Here is a 17,314-nt window from a genome sequence, read left to right on the forward strand (position 1 = left end):
TGGTGTGTTCGAAGCAGGTGGCTTATCATGTTGAGGGTTCTTCATATTAGTTGATGTTGATTTTACATATTTGAGTATGATTCATTGGTATTTTACGAACTCAAGCTGGCTGCATGAACGATAAAGATGTGTCTTAACCTATTAAATTGAAGCATATTCACCACGTGAACTGAAATTGCATATCAGTAGCCTTGTCCCTATTTAACAGTCCATGTATTCGTTCCCTGGACAATAGTTCTAATCTGGTTTCTCTGTTTAGGGTAAATATTAATGCAGTTACTATAATATACATGTAGCAAAGCGAGAGAATGATTAAGACCATCAAGCGCCTGGTCTTCATGACGGAGACTCTAATCCAGCGTAAGGGTTGACGTCAGAATACTTCACTAGGCTTGTTCCAGCCCGTTTTCGCCGGAGTACCAGTTATGCCAGTGGCCTCGTATCTTTCTGCGTTTTCCATTGTTTCGTATAGCCCCTTGACGTTAATTCTTCTTTAAGGCTATAAATTGGGCATCAGGAACGATTCGGGCCAAAAAGTAATAACTGGAAAGGGTCAATTATCTGGGTAGCTTTTGAATCTGGCTGCCCTAATCTTCAGCGACCTTACCCCTCTAACCCTCTGAAGTTAGCGCTTCGCCTCCTCCTTCAAGCGCTAGCTCCCGGAACCTTTGGCGCTCTTCGTGCCGGCCGCTGAAGCTCAGCGCTTAACGTGCCCTAGAGCCCTAGAGGCCCTGATATTCAGCGCTTACACCTACCTACCCACTGTAAGTTCTCCGACCTTGAAGATGACCGTAGGTGTTTTATTCACCACTGGCAACATGTCATGTGTAAATGCACTATCCCATTTCACTGGTGACTTTATGAGTATTTTTTAGCCTTGTAAGTAGCCATGGATACTGGCCTCTGATCCAGTGTATCCTCCAAGCTGAGAGACACTATCGGTAATATCAGCAACTTTGCAATAACCGCATTGCCCATTTTGATAGCTCACAATAGTTGCGTCTGTCTTGATTTATCTCGCGCGTTGTAATTAACCCTTTTACAGTGGCTACCAATTCTATAAAGGGATTATGCTATTATAGCCGCCAACAATATGATGCTCTCAGAGGGTTTTCCATATTCAGGATGCTGCTTATACATGCCTTTATGCCTACTACGAAGTCACTAATCGACTCGTCGATGAACTGAACCATTTTAGAAGTGATTTTCATCATCTATTACTGCATATCCAATGGATTGTATTTTTAGGACGACTTTTAAGCTACTCGAGTTTTACTTGCACTTGTATCCGGAATCGCCTCACGCCCGAGAACATGCTAAATGGAACCCCGAGCATTGAGTCTTTCATGCCGAGCTCTTCAAACCAGACTAAAAAACAATTGCACCGCCGTCCACGACAATATCAGTTCCATTCATATACGTCCCGGCCGTGCTCGCCAACAGTACAACCGCCCCCGTTAGCTCAGACGGGCTCCCCATTCTACCGCTAGGGTTGCGAGCAGCCCAAATCCTTCGATGCTCTGCAATCCCATCTCCCTCGTTGAGAATAGTGTCCATGTATCCCGGGCTGATACTGTTGGTCCGGATACCGTATTGCGCCCACTCAGCTGCAAGACAATTCTTGAGCGTCAATAGCGCTGCCTTGCTCACGTTGTACGCGACCTGCGGCTGGGGAAAGTTGACGCGGTGGGCGGAAATGGACGCAGTAAAGGTGATGGACCCGCCTGTCTTTTGTCGAACCATTTGGCGCGCTGCCGCTTGAGCGCATATGAAAGATCCGGTAGTGTTGATGTCGAGTATTTTCCGCCACTGCGACACGGGCATCTCGAGAGTCGCCACGCAGCCAACGACGCCGACAAAGCACACGAGGCCGTCGACTGAGCCTAGAACCCGGGCTGTTTCTTCCACGGCTTTTTCCACGGCTTGTTCGTCTGTGACATCCACCTTGAGCGCGTTGATTTTGGCTTGCGGGAACTTGGACCGCATCTTGTCGATTTCTTGCTGTGACTGTGCGGGGTTCACATCAAAGATCATCAGTCCGCAGAGACCATGCTCTAGCAGGGCGTCGCAAGAGGCCAGGCCGAGAGCTCCAGCTCCTCCAGTGACAATCATATTTCCTCGAACTGTGAACCGATCTTTGGCTCCATTTGTGGCATCAGTTGCAATCCCTGTGGTTGGCGGCGGCGTCATTGACGATGCAGAGCCGTCGCTAAGAAGCATCGACGGAACCGCTCTGGCGGTCAAGGCCGCGCGATCGGTCAGTTCAACAGAAGGAGACATGGTTGTGCGGGAATGACCTGAGAAGACCAGTGTATGTGTAAAGTGAACGGATTCAAGAATTAACCAAGAGTGCTTTATGAATCTAGCTAGCATCGACAATTAAGATGATAATTCTCACTGCAGTACTGGATCTCCTGTGGCAGCCGTGTCATCCCTGGCTAGAGCTCCACATTGTTCGGAGCACAGTCGCCCGACAGAGATCAGCTTTGGGCTGAATCCAATCCAATTGCCCTACAAGATGCCACTAGATCCCTGGGGATTGGGCGGTGTTACCGGCAACAGTGGATTGACAACAGTCGATTGAAGGCAACATCATGGATTCTGTCTACACAAATCTAGCAGAAAGGGCCCTTGACATATACACGACGTCAAAACAAGACTCTCTAACGCGAGTCATCATCGCTTTTTCTGGTCCGCCAGGATCAGGAAAGTCGACCATTGCAGCTGAAGTGGTGCAACGCATCAACGCTCAAACCGGCCGTCCTACCGCAGCAGTCCTGCCGATGGATGGCTTTCACTACTCTCGCGCACACCTCGACACATTACCCAATCGCGGCGAGGCATACGCCCGACGGGGCGCTCACTGGACATTCGATTCCGACGGCGTATTGAAGCTTGTCAAAGCTCTCCACGTCTCTCGGAACGGACCTACACACATCATTACGGCACCGAGTTTCGACCACAAATCCAAAGACCCCGTTGCAGATGCGCTTCGCATCGAACCAGAGACTCAAATCGTCATCATCGAGGGCAATTGGCTGCTTCTCGACCGCGCCCCTTGGAAGCAGATTCCCGACTACGTGGACGACACTTGGTTTGTTGATGTGGAACCATCGTTGGCACGACACCGTGTTGCAGCTAGACATATAAAAGCAGGGATTGAAACGAACTGGGAGGAGGCCATAGCTAGAGCCAACAAGAATGATCTGCTGAATGGAGAAGAGGTGCGGAGGAATCTCATACGACCAAATATTATTGTGCAGAGTGTCGATGACAAGGCTCTTAGTCCGAGGTAGAAATAGACTCTCTTGCAATTGGCTATTAGAACAATTCTAGCTTTGCTACAGTTTAATGAGAACTCACATGTAATCGATGAGACGCGTGCCTTGACTCATGTTTGTGGCCATCCATCGCAAACGAAGCTGAATCATCCATCCAGATTCAATTCGTTCACTGCCGACTTCTCTATCCCTGCGTATAATGCAACCCACCATCGGATTCAATCTAAACCGGCATCACCCACTAGACCAGACTCCAGCTACCATTCTTCTCGGACCACAACGCGCCGACTCCTCGCCATCGGATCACAGCCCTCCGATACGGGTCCTCGCTTGACCCAGTCCGGCGGTTAGCGCTTCAACCATCATGCGACTTCGGAGCACAGTCGCCGATGAGGTGACAAACACCCTGTTTGTCCGTCTCAATTGTCGCACCTGACTTGTTTTACCAGTGGCCGACGCTGGTTACCCCGATTATTCTACCCCATGGGGATTCTGCCAAGCGCAGGATGGGTTAGCGCATGACTAGTCGGGTCCAGGTGTCCGGAATCCTCCTCATGCCGGGACTATATATGTTGCATGCCGGCTGCCTTTCCTCGTCAATTAGCCTGGCACATCTCTTGTGACAAAAGTACTAGTCACTATTTGTAACTTACGAACATCCCGTCCAACACTCAAATGGCTGGACCTGGTGGAGTATCTCCTGCGGGAGGAGTTGAAATCTCATACGGAGAAGCAGGTTCGTACACCACGACGTTGACGTGCAATTCTGACAGCGTCTAGGCTACAAGGGCCTCTTTAGAGAGCCGTACATCCTTTCTCTGGCATGTTTTGCAAGTATTGGCGGTGTTCTTTTTGGGTGAGTTGTTCGATATGATGCAGGACTCGACTAACAGCGACAGCTACGACCAAGGTGTCATCAGTGGCGTGTTGGTAATGAACAACTTTGTGCGTCACCCGTTCTCATCTAAAGCCAAGTGCTAAATCTTCACAGGCAAAGCAATTTCCTCTCTTGGCCAGCGACGATACGCTACAAGGATGGATGGTTGCCGTACTCACTTTGGGTGCCATGTTTGGTGCCCTCGCTAATGGACCAATTGCCGATCGATTGTCCAGACGGTGGTCTATTCTTCTTGCCAACATCATCTTCCTCATCGGATCCATCATTCAAGCTGCTTCGATCAATATCCCCATGATCTTTGTGGGCCGATTCATCGCTGGTCTTTCGGTTGGTCAGCTCTCGATGGTGGTGCCTTTGTATCTGAGTGAATTGGCACCTCCCAATTTGCGCGGCAGTCTCGTTGCCATGCAGCAACTTGGCATCACGGTCGGAATCATGGTTGCGTTTTGGCTCGATTACGGGACTCAGCACATCGGCGGGACTGGGGATGGACAATCACCTGCGGCGTGGCGTTTTCCCCTTGCTTTCCAGTGCGTCCCTTCGGTGATTCTAGGAGCCGGGACCTTCTTCTTGCCTTATTCGCCTCGATGGTTGGTAATGAAAGGTGAGTGTTATTTCTTGCTTTTGAACAAGGCTGACAGTTTTCAGACCGCGAAGAGGAGGCCCGGGCGACTTTGATTCGCATTCGTCGAGTTCCCGATACAGACGACCGTATTAGACTGGAGCTTCTCGAGATCAAAGCGGCAGCCATGTTTGATCAGGAAACGACGGCAGCGATGTACCCAGGCATTGAATCTCCTGTTCGAATCGCCTTTGAGAGATACAAGTCGCTCTTCACCGTCCGCCATCTCAACCGTCGCTTGGTTATCGCCTGTCTGCTCCAGATCATCCAGCAATTTACTGGTGAGTTACCATGCTCCATTAATGGATGTCGTTAACTCTTTAGGAATCAACGCCATCATTTACTACGCTCCCCAGATCTTCCGCAAGATTGGATTGTCTGGAAACTCCATCGACCTTCTTGCAACTGGCGTAGTTGGTGTAATCAATTTCTTTTCGACGATTCCAGCCATCATGTTTATGGATCGTTGGGGCCGCAAGAAAGTCCTCATCATTGGTGCCGTCGGGATGAGCATCTCTCAATTGATCGTCGGTACCATATCTGCCGTGTACAAAGATTCCTTGGCGAATCACCCCGCGGCTGGATGGGCGTCGGCCGTCTTCATTTGGCTCTACATTTCCAATTTTGCATTCAGCATTGGGTGTGTCAACTGGATCATGCCGTCTGAGATTTTCCCACCAGGAGTCCGCTCTCAGGCAGTGGGCGTGGCAATTGGAACCAACTGGTTGAGCAACGTATGACACAATCCCCTGAAATATTCGAGTACTAACAGTATCAGTTCATTGTTGCCCTTATTACCCCTCGCATGCTCTCTGCCATCGAATTTGGCACATTTTACTTTTTCTTTGGTAAGTTTAATCTCCGTGCCTGCTTCACCAGCTAATTCCCCAGGTTTCTGTCTCTTCCTCGGAGTGTGGGTCTATTTCTTCGTCCCGGAGACCAAGGGAGTCAGAATTGAGGAAATGGACAAGCTCTTTGGTGGCAATCAGGGTGTGGAGGATATGCAGCGAATTGCAAACATCCGTCTGCAGTTGGGAATAGTGAGCGGAGATATGGAGAAGGACAAGGCTGGACATATTTCTACCTCTCAGGTTGAGTCCATCTGATTATCAGTGACCGACCTGAGATTATCTACAACCGATCTTGACCTTAAGTCTACCTAACGGAGAGTGTTCAATTCGTCTCGCCAGGTATTTATTTGACAAATCGAAGTTCTATTGCACATTTTATGACTCCACATCACATCGGCTCACTTAATAATGACCCGGTCTGGCCTGTTCATGCACCATTCTTCGTCTGCCACTGTAACACCCCCTCTCTAACAGTCGATGTTGCATCGTCGCGAGATGCAACCTTCAACAATGTAACTTCGTCCCCGCAGTCGGCATACGAGATCCACTCAACCTTTAGCCTGTCCAATCCGACAGACTCTGGAAGCTGGGGTTATCCACATCGGCCTTCTGTGCTCCGACGCTCCCCCACTCGATGGGAGCTCACGTGAAGCCTGACACTTCATGTCGGAGTGATGATATCTTGCAGTTCGATGTGCCTGCTATCCGTTGGTGGCCTACCAAAATGGGTCCCTCCAGACGATCTCGGTCTCCAGTCCAACCCCGGGCCTGTCTCAACTGCCAGAAAAGAAAGAGTCGCTGCTTGCTAAGCCGGACGGGTGGGGGGCCATGCTCCTACTGCTCGCGGACAGGGAAAACCTGCAGCTTTGTTAACCCCCCAGATCGAACACCCTTGACAAGGCGGAATCTTGACGCGGCTGAGCTTCGATGCGTGAAGCTTCAATCTCTGCTGCTATCCTTACACCCTCAGCTCAACATTGATGTGGCAATTGCGAACCTCGACGCCAACGGCCGGAGCAATGTCACCCCGATCGACTTTGAGGATGTCCAGGCCCAGATTGAAACAGATCGGGATCAGCCGGCCCATGAATTTGAGTGGCATGAAACGTCGTTGCCACAAGACTCTGGCTCTCCTGCGGGTGATTTGAGAATCAAGGACGGCATGGCAACTCTGTCCACTCTCGACGCTGGATACCTAGGTATTTCATCTTCGCATTGATAACCGCAAGAGCTAAGACTTTATAGGAAGCAGCTCAGGTTCAAATCTACTTCAGGAGATTGCTTCAATGCTCCCGGAGCTGGCCACGCCAAGCGTCTCGAGCGAACACCACAGCAATTCGCCTGGAGCGTGGCGGTCACGCAGAGCACCCGAAAATATCCTTGACCCGCCAGGACTTGCATCATCAGCCATTACAGGCCACCTGATTGATGCATACTTTCTATTCTACAATGTATCCTACCCAATTCTACACGAGAGAACCTTTCGAGAGAAGGTTGCTAGTCGACAGCAGCGAAGGTGCAAATCATCTTGGAATGTCATCTATTTCATGGTTCTGGCATTCGGGCACTGGATATCCACGACAGATGCCCATCATGAGCAATCCAAATACTACTCGGCTGCGAGATCCTACTTGTCAATCCAGATGCTCGAATCAGGCACAGTGGAAACTGTACAGGCATTCTTGCTGATGGGCAACTACCTCCAGAAAATTGATCGGCCCAATACCGGCTACAATTTTGTAGGTATAGCGTACAAGATGGCTCTGGGGCTTGGTATGCACCGAGAAACTCCAGGAGTCGAAGACAATATCGGTCATGAGCGTCGCCGGCAGTTGTTTTGGACTGTGTACTGCTTTGACAGCGGCTTCAACATTACAACAGGGCGACCACCCAATGTTTCCGAGGGCGTTGTCGATACACGGATTCCAAGAAATATACAAGACAAGGTAATTACATCCCTTCTTTTCATGTCGGTACTAACCGTCCAAGGACCTTGCTCTCCTCTCGTCGCTTCCAGGAGCGGTGGATTGCCCAACCACCCTGTCTGCAATCATTGCACAAGCGCAGTTGGCCAGGCTTGCCAATGTTCTGTATCACGAATTCTTGTTGGCAAAGACGGCAAACGCAAAACTAGAATACCAAGTCGCTGAAGCCACGGAACGCAACCTGGCCACTTGGCGGCAGACTTTACCTTGCTACTTTACATCACCAGATGTTCCAACATGGTTCCTTGGTCCTCGTGCGGTTGTGCTGTGGAAGGAACAGAATCTGCGTATAATATTGTGGCGGGGAAGTACGCGGTATCATAGTTTTCTTCCAAGCAAAATGGACGCCGAAAAGCGATGTCTTGACGTTGCAATGCAAAGCATCCACGATATTGCGGCATTCTGCAGTGCTTACGACGGTATCTTGCATCTGGGTATTGCGTGGTATGCAACATACTTTTTATTCCAGGCTGCGCTGGTGCTTGAGGCAAGCTATCTTGACAAAGAGAACCAGCAACGGTCAGATGACGAGACAGCCGCTTGGCAGGTGGTGGTTTCCGAGGCCCGCGAGTGTTTGGTGATTCTAGCTCGGAAGAGCAAGTCAGCGAGTCGCTGCTTGGAGGTTTTAGACCTCATCCACAGAAGAACCCAAGCGCGGAACATTGTAGAGCCCGACCATACCGCATCACAGGCCGGGCAAATATTGGGTTATCAACAGCAATTGCCAGTTCCGGGGCATAGTGAGGCTTTGGCCGGAGCACCTGGGGGCGAATGCGCAACGATTGCGGGGAATGAATTTGGCCTGTACGATGATACCTCCGACTTGACTCTGCGGATGATACTTGATCAGACGCCATGGGGGTATCTGGACAATACGCCGATGGATGCAATGTTCAACGACTGGATTTATCCCCAGTTTGAGTTACAGAACGATAATTGATAAGAATGCGAGTCTACTATTCTATTACCCTGCATCTCAGCCACGTATTCGTTATTATCATATTGCAATGCTTGTTTCTATTACGGCAGAACGTAACCGCCATCGATAAGAACATCGCTTCCAGTCATATAAGTAGACGCATCACTAGCAAGATATAGGTAAAGGCCCTTGATCTCCTTCACATGGCCTTGCCTTCCAAGAGATGACATCCGGTAGGCCTCATTGAGAGCTGAGGGGCCTGCACCCATCTTGGTATCGAAGAATCCAGGTGAAACAATGTTCACTCGGGCAAACTCCCGCCATTCGCGAGCCAAGGATTTACCGAAATGGGTAACAAAGGCCTTGGTGCTGTTGTAGACTGGTTGATCAACTGGCACGTTGACGATGTGCGCGCTCATGCTGGAGGTGATGATGAGGTTTCCTGCTCCTTGGCGTTGGAAAACCTCTCCAGCATACTTTGAGCAATAAACAACTCCGTTGACTAGACAGTTAGCCACTAAAGAATATAATGAGAAGACAACTAACCATTCACAGACATCTGCTTGTCAAACTCTTCGAGGGTTTGTTCCAAGATGGGCTTTGAAATTGCCATACCTACGACGATTAGCTCCAACTCTTGGGGAATTCGTTCGATCTTACCGGCGTTGGCCACAAAGACATCGATTCTTCCAAAGTCTTGGACAACCTTGGCTATGGTGCTCTGTACTTGCTCGGCGTTGGAGACTGTGGTATTGTTAGCGTCAGTTGCGTAACAGTGGTCTTGTACATACCATCAACCTTGTAGGCAGCGGTTTTGACACCGTGATCCTTCCCGATTTCCTCTGCCTTTGCAATGGCAGCATCGTTTCTTTGCGTGTTAGAAGATTCCAGGTGTTGGCCAACTGACTTACGAGTTGTACCAAAAGGCTACCTGGGCATTCGCTTCCGCCATTGCCTCTGCCACAGCGAGACCCAGACCATCGGCAGCACCGGTCACAACGACGACCTTGCCGGTCAACTTGAACTGCTCAAGCACATTGGAGGGCGTGTTGGGGAACGGCCGAGGGAAGCCGTCTCGGACTTTGAAGCAATCATCTACTGTCATAGACATCTTGGCGTTGTTGTTGAAATTTCTATGTTCAGAACAACTATGGGAACTGAACAAGCCTTTTATAGTACATGGCTTACGCATCGAGCAACACTGCCAAGTCAGCTTGAGGTATTAGATCCACTATCGGAGCTCTGTGGCCCGACTGATGGCATGACGTAGCTTGGATGAGGGGATTCACCAAATGGGTCACAAGCGCTGGCTACATAAGTTAATCGAGGAACTAATTCATTTTGGGCTGCAGAAAGGAGCACGTCGTAAATGCCTCGACTGCGTCTCTTGTATTGGTGTTCGGTGTCTTGTGGCCCGATCTGACTCCTCTATTGAAGCCTAACCCCGCATCATCGGAGCACCGTGATGCGCACAAATGAGAGGCAAGGAACGGAAGAACACTGTTTCTTGACCGTTTCTTGTAACTCGCTGTAGTGGAGTGAGCTATTTCTGGCCGTAATTCTGACAAGAACTTTAAGCCAGAGCTATTGAAATTTTATGTGACCATTTGCGTCTACCTTGGTTACTCAACATGATTGCAAACACAGCTTTCCACATCTGGTAGTGACGACGTCGCGCGTACTCCCGTCAGCATAAATTCATCACATTTCCAAGCCTCTGTCCAGTTATTGATGTCAATTTACTATAATTCTTTCACCATGGCCAAGTTACTGGACTGCCGTCGGAGTAACTTGGGAAGCAGTATTCGGAGTCTCCGCAACCGACTCCTTAAAGTATTTCCTCTCAGCCAACTCAAACGACCCTGTTGGGAGTGAAAGCTCCTGAATAGTCCCCTTCTTTCCACTCTTCACGTCCGCCGCTAGCTGATCAAAGTGCTCCTCAGCATCAGCCTTGGCATCAAAGTCCAGCACCCAAGCCATTCGAGGAATGTTGAGTGCTTCGGGGTGCTCGTTGATGAAGTCAGACTCCCAGTCAATATAGTGCATGTCATCTCGAGCCGTGATAGAAGACATGTGAATAACGTGAGATCGGTTAAATCGAATCCTCTCAAAAACTTGAAGGGCGAGAGGAACGTCCCCTGCTGCCTTTTCGAGGCAGACAGCAAGCACAACGCCATCCTCGACAGCCTGGCAGCCGCCCTGAGCAGAGGTTGGGAGATGGCAGTGAGCAGCGTCACCAATGGCACAGCTGCGCTTGTTCTTGCCCAGCCAAGTCGTGATTGGCTCACGCCAGACAAGCTTGTAGTCGATAATCTTGTCCTTGGGTGTGAGCTTGACAGTTTCCTTGCAAACGTCGGCGAACTTGGCTTCTTCTAGATACGCCACGGCATCATCCATATTTCCTGGAAAAGACCAAGACTCTGAAATATCATCTCCATCCTATTCAAGTTAGCTGAGTTCCAGAAATAGAAGAGCAACAAACCTTGTGCGTAAAAACCCAGGCCAAATCTTTGCCTTTCTTCCATGTGTAGATAATCATGTGTAGGTCTTTGCCCACCCACATGCCCGCAAAGTTAGGACTCTCGCGGCACAACGGCCCAATCAACGGATGGTTGCGATGTTCATCCGTGATTTCACAATGAGCTCGATAGATGGCATACCCGCTGTTGACCTTGGTCTCAGGTAGGCCGAGGATTTGAGTCCGGCCCAGCGACTTGGGTCCATCGGAAGCAACAACGACGTCGGCCACGTACTTTTTACCAGCTTCTGTGAGGACAGCCAGCTCTTCGTCGTCAATGTACTCGACTACCTTTTCTCCAAAGTGCATATCGACGCCAATTCGGGTGGCATAGTTGCAGACAATTTCATGCATCTCGCCACGATGTCCTCCGAGCAATTCATAGTAGTGCTCCTTCTTCAGCAGGAACGGTTCCTCTAGCACCTTTGTGCCATCGTACTTGAAGTATTCGAATTGGTCGGTATCGTTGAGACAAACTTCCATGAGCTCTTTAGCGACGCTGCCTCCATCCCATCGTGCCATATGCCTTCCTCCATTGGGTGAGAAATCCAAGATGTCGCCATAGTTGCGGCTTGTGGGATAACTCTCCAAAAGAGTTACTCGCATGCCACGGTGACGACATTCAATGGCGGCAGTCAGACCAGCAAAGCCGGCACCGACGATCAGAATGTGCAAGTTAGAGGCCATTGTAGCTTGAATTGAGGTGGTTGTTGACTGGCCAGGACCATTCAGAAGGACATGGTTGAATAAATGCACAATTCTCGACTGACACCATCTCGGAATCCGCGGGTTTCGAATCAGTTAGCGGGGAGCGCCGCGTCAGATGATTACATTCACTAGCATCTCGATTGCTGCTAAGAGCGTATCGTGGACACGACAATGCGGATATTTATGCTATTGGCCAGTTTCGTATCTAGCGCTCCTCGGCTATGCTGAATCCTTCAATTCCGACGTTCCGATCAACAGTTCCTAGATGTGATTTTCCCATCATGTCACTTTAGATCCTTTGCTGATACGGTTTTGGGTCTGATGGTAAGCGTCGTCTGTTCATATCTCCTGTACCCCGCAAGTCCAAGAAGGAACCCATCACCTAATTATCCAGTGATGCAATTCCCAACTGAACCAACCGTTGGTTTGTGAGCTGGATTAATTTTTTGTTGATTGCATGTAGTCTTGAAATACGCTTACCCACATGTTGTCAGGTCTGTAAGGGCTCAATTTCAAATCCCTTGTGCGAGAGCAGTTGCAGAAAGGTGGTGAATTGTTTAGTGATGATGTTTTATTCAGTTCTTAATGGATTGAGATGGCCTTCAACTAAAGTGACATGTCCACCAACTACCGGCGAACCATTTTGACTTTTAGTTCGTGCTGTGGTGTGAACCACCAGTTGGTAAATTTGCCAGTCTTGTCTCCAACAAGTTCCAGGTCATATCTCAACAACAGGGTAGGAATGACTTTGGTAACTTCCATGATGCTAATGTGCTTGCCGCTGCATGAGTGAGCGCCATGACCAAATGCAAAGAATGACCTATTCATTCGTCGTAGATGGTCTTCATCGTGGCACCCTTCACCGAGAATCCATCTCTCTGGTTTGAAAGCGTCGGGATCTGGGAATACCTCGGGGTCACGATGTAGAACCCAAGGAGACATGCCGACCTCAGCACCAGCGCCAACTCGGAAACCGCCAATGACTGCTCCTCCGGTAGGTACGGTGCGTCCAAGGAGCTGTCCAACTGATGGGTGCATGCGCATCGCTTCTTGAACCACGGCCTTGAGATATGGTAGACTAAACGCTGGCTGAAAACGGACGGGCTCAGAGAGATTGTCGCGGATCTCAGAACAAAGTCGGGCATACGCGGCCTTGTTCGTAAGTGTGTGATACATGACTGCCCTCATGGCAATTGCTGTCGTGTCGGAGCCAGCAGATACGTTTCCAAATGCGTGGGTAATAATCTCGCGGTCGTTGATGGATTTAGGATTCGCGCTCTGGTTCATGGCAAGACGGTTCAGGAATGTCATGGCGTCGCCTTCAACCGGGGGAGAGTCTCGAAATTTCTGCAATTCTTTGGCTGTGATTTGAACCATTGCCACTGAGGAAGTATCGCCGCTTGTTGCAAATTGAGCCACCCTGGCATTTCCCAAAAGGTACGGGTGAAGCCAAGCGACATGTCCGAACTGACACTGTTAGAATGGGACATTGGCAGCGATGGGAACTCACAATTGACATGTATGCGGTGAACAAGTCGATGCTCTTGAAGAAATTGAGGTCGTCTCCCTTTTCCAGATACCCAAAATCGCTTCCAAACGTCAGGCTGCATACAGCATCCATGGCGAACCGTTTTAAGAGTTCTCCCAAATCACAAATGGCATTAGCTTGAGCGTGATCGTCCAAGATTCCAACGAAGCGCGAGAGGACGGGCTCAACCCACGGCTCGACCTGAATTAGGCCATTCAAGCTGTAGGCATTGGCAGCATTTCTCTTCATGCGGGAATGCAGCGTCTTGTCGTTGCGAATGACGAATGGATCCGGTACCAGGCCATCTTCGTCATACACGGCCGAGAGATTGTAAAATGGAGACTTGATGAATTTTGTCGTGATTCCGTAGAGTTGATTGATTTCGTTTGTGTCGGCGACAGACACCAAGTTTGGAGCCACTCGCACAACCTTGCCATACCGAGCGTGCAGTTCAAGGTCTTGGAGGTGATGTTCTCCCTTGTAAACTGACCACATGCGCGGCAGCGTAGAAAATGAGTTGAGCCATGGCCCTGGAATTCGGTTGAGTCCCTTTTGATACCGGTTTGAGAGGAGATAGACGACACACAGACAAGGAATCGCGTACTGCCAGTACGTGTGGAGAAGAGTGAGGAGCGTAGCTGACACAGCCATATTGAGGATTGATGAGTGAGTCTCCAATAAGGGAGATGGGTGGAATATTGTACACTTGACTGATGAAGAAAGGAGACGCCAGCCGGAAGAAAGGGCCAGTATATAAGACCCATGCACGGGTTAATTCCCAGCAGTTGGCGGGGAACATTTGTTATCAGGCCGGAGTTAATCAGTGTGGAGGGGTCGGAATATGAGGTTTCCACTTGGTACAAGCTAGCCTGGAATGTTCCCTTCCCCGCTCGACGGGCTATCAACGTGACCTCTTGTGGCGAATCATGGGCAGTCGATTAATCCTCCTCAAGCCTGGAGGGCACAAGTCCTCGGGGCAAATGTGGGCGGGTTAGTGGTACGGAGCGAGGCGGTTAGGGTACGTTATTTGATCACACATTCAGAGGTCCAATGTCATGAAAGTGATGATATATATTCTATCTAGTTCTACCAGTATGTAAAGCTCTATTGTCCCGTCCATTGACAATACTATAATTCACGTCAATGTCCCTCGAGATTCTGCGTGACTCCGACGTAACGCGACTTTCCGTACACGAACCAGCTCACTGTGGCCATCCCCATGCCTGCCAGCAGCACTACCGAAGCGTAGTTCATGTTGTCCTTGGTCACTGGGTAGTAAGTGGGAAAACACATGAAGATGGAAATGTAGGTGCACCAAACCAGTGCAACAGCTGCGATTGGGCGATGGAGACGGCCTAGGGAATAGGATCCGCGGGGAATATTGCAGTATTGGAAGCCCCAAACAGCATTGATCAGCAGCGGGAATGCGTAGGAGAGGATGAGCGCAACTGTACAAGCCGATGAGACACCGTAGTATGCGGTAGCGTTGCCGATGTAAATCAGGCAGATGGCGGAAATGATGGCCCAGGTCAGAACGAGAGCTGCAGTAGGGGCTTTGGTGCGTTCGCCAATATGAGCAAAGCGCGGAGGAAGACCTCCATCTCTGGCAAATGCCCACACGACGCGCGACGTGGAAGACATGATGCTGGATCCTGTACCACAGAAGCCAAGAACTGGGAGGAAGCATGTCATTCCGATCGTCACGGCTCGGCTCCCGCCAGACACGTTGTAGTACAGTTGAGCCATGGGGCTGATGAGCCCAACGGGGCCGCCAAGAACGCCCTGGATATCGGTGATGCAAAAGGCCACTGCAATCACCCATGGAAAGGTTACGATTCCGCTAACACCGACGGTGGCCAGAACTATGACAGGTTAGCTGCGTCTCACCAACATCTTATCCACTTACTCGTCCGTGGAAGGTCACGGGAAGCATTCTTCATCTCCTCAGCCATGTGAAGTGAGCTATCCCAATTCACAAACCCAATCGAAGAAGAAAGCAGGCCAATGGACCAAGAGACCTTGAAATGTCAGCAGCGACCTAGATCGTATAGCAAGTACTCACTGCAGAGCTGTCCCAGCCACTGAGATTGGTAAAGTCTGTAAAAACATATGACGCCGTGTTCTTCTCTTTGACGTGCACAAGGAGGTAGATGGAGGTGGCAAAATATCCGACAACGTGTGCGAACATGGCGAAAAACAGCAAGTAGTGCAAGTACTTGAGCTGGAAGATCGAGAACAGGGTATAGTACGTCGTAAATGCGATGGCAATCTATGTTCCATTAGTTTAGCATCTCAACACAGAGCGGGCTTCATACCAGGCTCGTGTGCCATCTCTGGTATACATAGGTGTCTGAAAACAAAATCACCCAGGCCTGAATCGACATGGCCGTTGCGAATATGCCCGCAGTCGCACACAGAATCCAGCCCATCATTGTGAGCCAGCCAGCATACCAAGAGAAGACTCTCCGCACTTTCATGGGGGCCAATTCAGCCACGTAATGATACTGGCCACCGGCTGTAGGAATCATGCTTGCGTACTCGGCCATGCAGACCACAATAAGCATAGCACCCGTAGCAGAGGCAACATAGCCCCAAACCAGGCTAGAGCTTCCGCCAGACGTGAGAGCCTGAGCCATTGTCGACGAAAGGGCTTCCCAGGTGACGCTGGTACAAAACGACATGAAGAGCAACGACCACAGATTGAAGTTGCGCTTCATGCTCGAGGGCGCGACACCCAAGTGCTCCAGCGCTTCTGCCTCCTTGTCCACACTGCCCATCCCCTTCTCCACGGGCATGTCGCTGACACTTTCTCTTTCTGTCATTTTGACGGTGTAATCAATATTCAGATGGCTAAATCAAATGCTGGTGAAAAAGCGTGGACTTTGGAGGTTCAGCGACAGGTTAAACCTGACAGGCAGTGGACGCCTTTTATCAAGAAACCACGGACTTGTCGCGACCCATAGCTATCAGCTGCCACGCTAAAGATGCACAATTCCGGGGAAATGCTAACTGAATCGGTCTAATCCCCGGCTGGCGGATTATTGTGATAAACGATACCACATGCGTCTCTATCTACAGGCGGAGCTTTGAACGGTACAGAGCCTTCGGATCATTGCGATATAAGGTCATATGTTGGTTCTCTACGGTTTATTGCTAATACTTCGTTGCTCATGCATGTACTTACTACACTTTGAAGGAATCAATGTGAGCAAGCCTCTTGACATTGATGGAACACGATCGCTTGTCGGCGAACTTTCCGGCATTTCCGAGCAGTGTGCTATGTGCGGGGTACTTGACACAAGCTCGCCTCTAACCACAAGGATCATTAGACAAATGTCACTGGGACTAGTAGCGTGTCTATGAAATGATGCTAGTTTTGCCACCAGAGGCGGACATGTTTTTGCTCATCAAGGTGCGATGTCGGCTGGGTTTTGAGCTCTCACCAGATGAAGGAGTCGATGCCACAAAGTAGTCCAGTTGAAGGGAACCACGACTTGTCTAATCAGTAATCTAGGATGTACTGAATCAATGACTTATTCCATAAACCACGATCCGTAAATGTCCCGCGTCCAAAAGGCCAACGCCTCAACACCAGATGCTTGCTAAATATAAACGACAGTCCAAGCATCTCGTCCCGGAACGTAAACAAGAACAGTACACTATTCCCTTTACAACTAAATAGGGCATTAAAACTGACATCGGGATCATAGTGAATACCTTGAATCAATTCAGGTAAGTGCGAAAGACGTGGTGTTGCACGTTGATTACCCACGCATTGAAGCCAAGTGAAGAGGAGGAGTACCAAAGCGGCGCCCCCAAACCCAAGTCACCCAAGTCGCACAAATCTCCATATTTTTTCCTGTCATGCTGCATGCGTTCCACACACCCGGAAAAGGTGGCCAATGAGATATTGATCCCTGATCTAAAATGGTTGATAACAACCATGGCTAGCCTTTCTCGGGAACTCGGCATCCCCGCTCCATTTGTAAATAGCCTAGCGCATG

At 49.8% G+C, this 17,314-nt stretch overlaps 8 protein-coding genes across 8 annotated transcripts; 3 read left to right on the top strand and 5 right to left on the bottom strand.

Moving 5' to 3' along the window:
• Positions 1-1,248: 1,248 nt before the first annotated feature.
• BGZ61DRAFT_442319 (uncharacterized protein) lies at positions 1,249-2,396 on the bottom strand. Its single transcript, XM_046244710.1, has one exon. It carries the CDS (start codon positions 2,371-2,373, stop codon positions 1,369-1,371), a length of 1,005 nt encoding a protein of 334 aa, XP_046109045.1. The 5' UTR covers positions 2,374-2,396; the 3' UTR covers positions 1,249-1,368.
• Positions 2,397-2,594: 198 nt separating this feature from the next.
• BGZ61DRAFT_527618 (P-loop containing nucleoside triphosphate hydrolase protein) lies at positions 2,595-3,296 on the top strand (the record flags this gene model as incomplete). The annotated part of the gene is made up of 1 exon (XM_046253135.1): positions 2,595-3,296. One exon carries the CDS (start codon positions 2,595-2,597, stop codon positions 3,294-3,296), a length of 702 nt encoding a protein of 233 aa, XP_046109046.1.
• Positions 3,297-3,956: 660 nt separating this feature from the next.
• On the top strand, positions 3,957-5,967 carry BGZ61DRAFT_503051 (sugar transporter; the record flags this gene model as incomplete). The annotated part of the gene is made up of 8 exons (XM_046251757.1): positions 3,957-4,017; positions 4,062-4,137; positions 4,181-4,255; positions 4,299-4,783; positions 4,828-5,082; positions 5,126-5,535; positions 5,580-5,649; positions 5,693-5,967. 8 exons carry the CDS (start codon positions 3,957-3,959, stop codon positions 5,905-5,907), a joined length of 1,647 nt encoding a protein of 548 aa, XP_046109047.1. The 3' UTR covers positions 5,908-5,967.
• A 359-nt stretch (positions 5,968-6,326) lies between these two features.
• On the top strand, positions 6,327-8,588 carry BGZ61DRAFT_442322 (fungal-specific transcription factor domain-containing protein). Its single transcript, XM_046244711.1, has 3 exons — positions 6,327-6,851; positions 6,898-7,598; positions 7,642-8,588. Exons 1-3 carry the CDS (start codon positions 6,377-6,379, stop codon positions 8,575-8,577), a joined length of 2,112 nt encoding a protein of 703 aa, XP_046109048.1. The 5' UTR covers positions 6,327-6,376; the 3' UTR covers positions 8,578-8,588.
• A 69-nt stretch (positions 8,589-8,657) lies between these two features.
• BGZ61DRAFT_341975 (putative short-chain dehydrogenase) lies at positions 8,658-9,667 on the bottom strand (the record flags this gene model as incomplete). Its single annotated transcript, XM_046239474.1, has 5 exons — positions 8,658-9,058; positions 9,103-9,171; positions 9,217-9,300; positions 9,348-9,424; positions 9,468-9,667. 5 exons carry the CDS (start codon positions 9,665-9,667, stop codon positions 8,658-8,660), a joined length of 831 nt encoding a protein of 276 aa, XP_046109049.1.
• A 642-nt stretch (positions 9,668-10,309) lies between these two features.
• Positions 10,310-11,761, bottom strand: BGZ61DRAFT_490286 (salicylate hydroxylase; the record flags this gene model as incomplete). The annotated part of the gene is made up of 3 exons (XM_046250319.1): positions 10,310-10,346; positions 10,409-10,995; positions 11,039-11,761. The coding sequence occupies 3 exons, from the start codon at positions 11,759-11,761 to the stop codon at positions 10,310-10,312; spliced, it is 1,347 nt and encodes a 448-aa protein (XP_046109050.1).
• A 648-nt stretch (positions 11,762-12,409) lies between these two features.
• Positions 12,410-13,961, bottom strand: BGZ61DRAFT_342635 (cytochrome P450 oxidoreductase; the record flags this gene model as incomplete). Its single annotated transcript, XM_046239523.1, has 2 exons — positions 12,410-13,249; positions 13,293-13,961. 2 exons carry the CDS (start codon positions 13,959-13,961, stop codon positions 12,410-12,412), a joined length of 1,509 nt encoding a protein of 502 aa, XP_046109051.1.
• A 489-nt stretch (positions 13,962-14,450) lies between these two features.
• BGZ61DRAFT_490288 (amino acid/polyamine transporter I) lies at positions 14,451-16,027 on the bottom strand (the record flags this gene model as incomplete). The annotated part of the gene is made up of 4 exons (XM_046250320.1): positions 14,451-15,172; positions 15,217-15,328; positions 15,373-15,579; positions 15,626-16,027. The coding sequence occupies 4 exons, from the start codon at positions 16,025-16,027 to the stop codon at positions 14,451-14,453; spliced, it is 1,443 nt and encodes a 480-aa protein (XP_046109052.1).
• Between the last annotated feature and the right edge of the window lie 1,287 nt (positions 16,028-17,314).

Source organism: Ilyonectria robusta (genome assembly GCF_021365365.1).
Source record: "Ilyonectria robusta strain PMI_751 chromosome Unknown BGZ61scaffold_3, whole genome shotgun sequence".
Taxonomy (NCBI): domain Eukaryota; kingdom Fungi; phylum Ascomycota; class Sordariomycetes; order Hypocreales; family Nectriaceae; genus Ilyonectria; species Ilyonectria robusta.

Coding starts and splice junctions, on each gene's coding strand:
- BGZ61DRAFT_442319 (XM_046244710.1), bottom strand. CDS start 2,373: ATGCTAGCTAGATTCATAAAGCACTCTTGGTTAATTCTTGAATCCGTT.
- BGZ61DRAFT_442322 (XM_046244711.1), top strand. CDS start 6,377: ATGGGTCCCTCCAGACGATCTCGGTCTCCAGTCCAACCCCGGGCCTGT. Junction 6,852..6,897: donor TCTCGACGCTGGATACCTAG/GTATTTCATCTT, acceptor AAGACTTTATAG/GAAGCAGCTCAGGTTCAAAT. Junction 7,599..7,641: donor CAAGAAATATACAAGACAAG/GTAATTACATCC, acceptor TAACCGTCCAAG/GACCTTGCTCTCCTCTCGTC.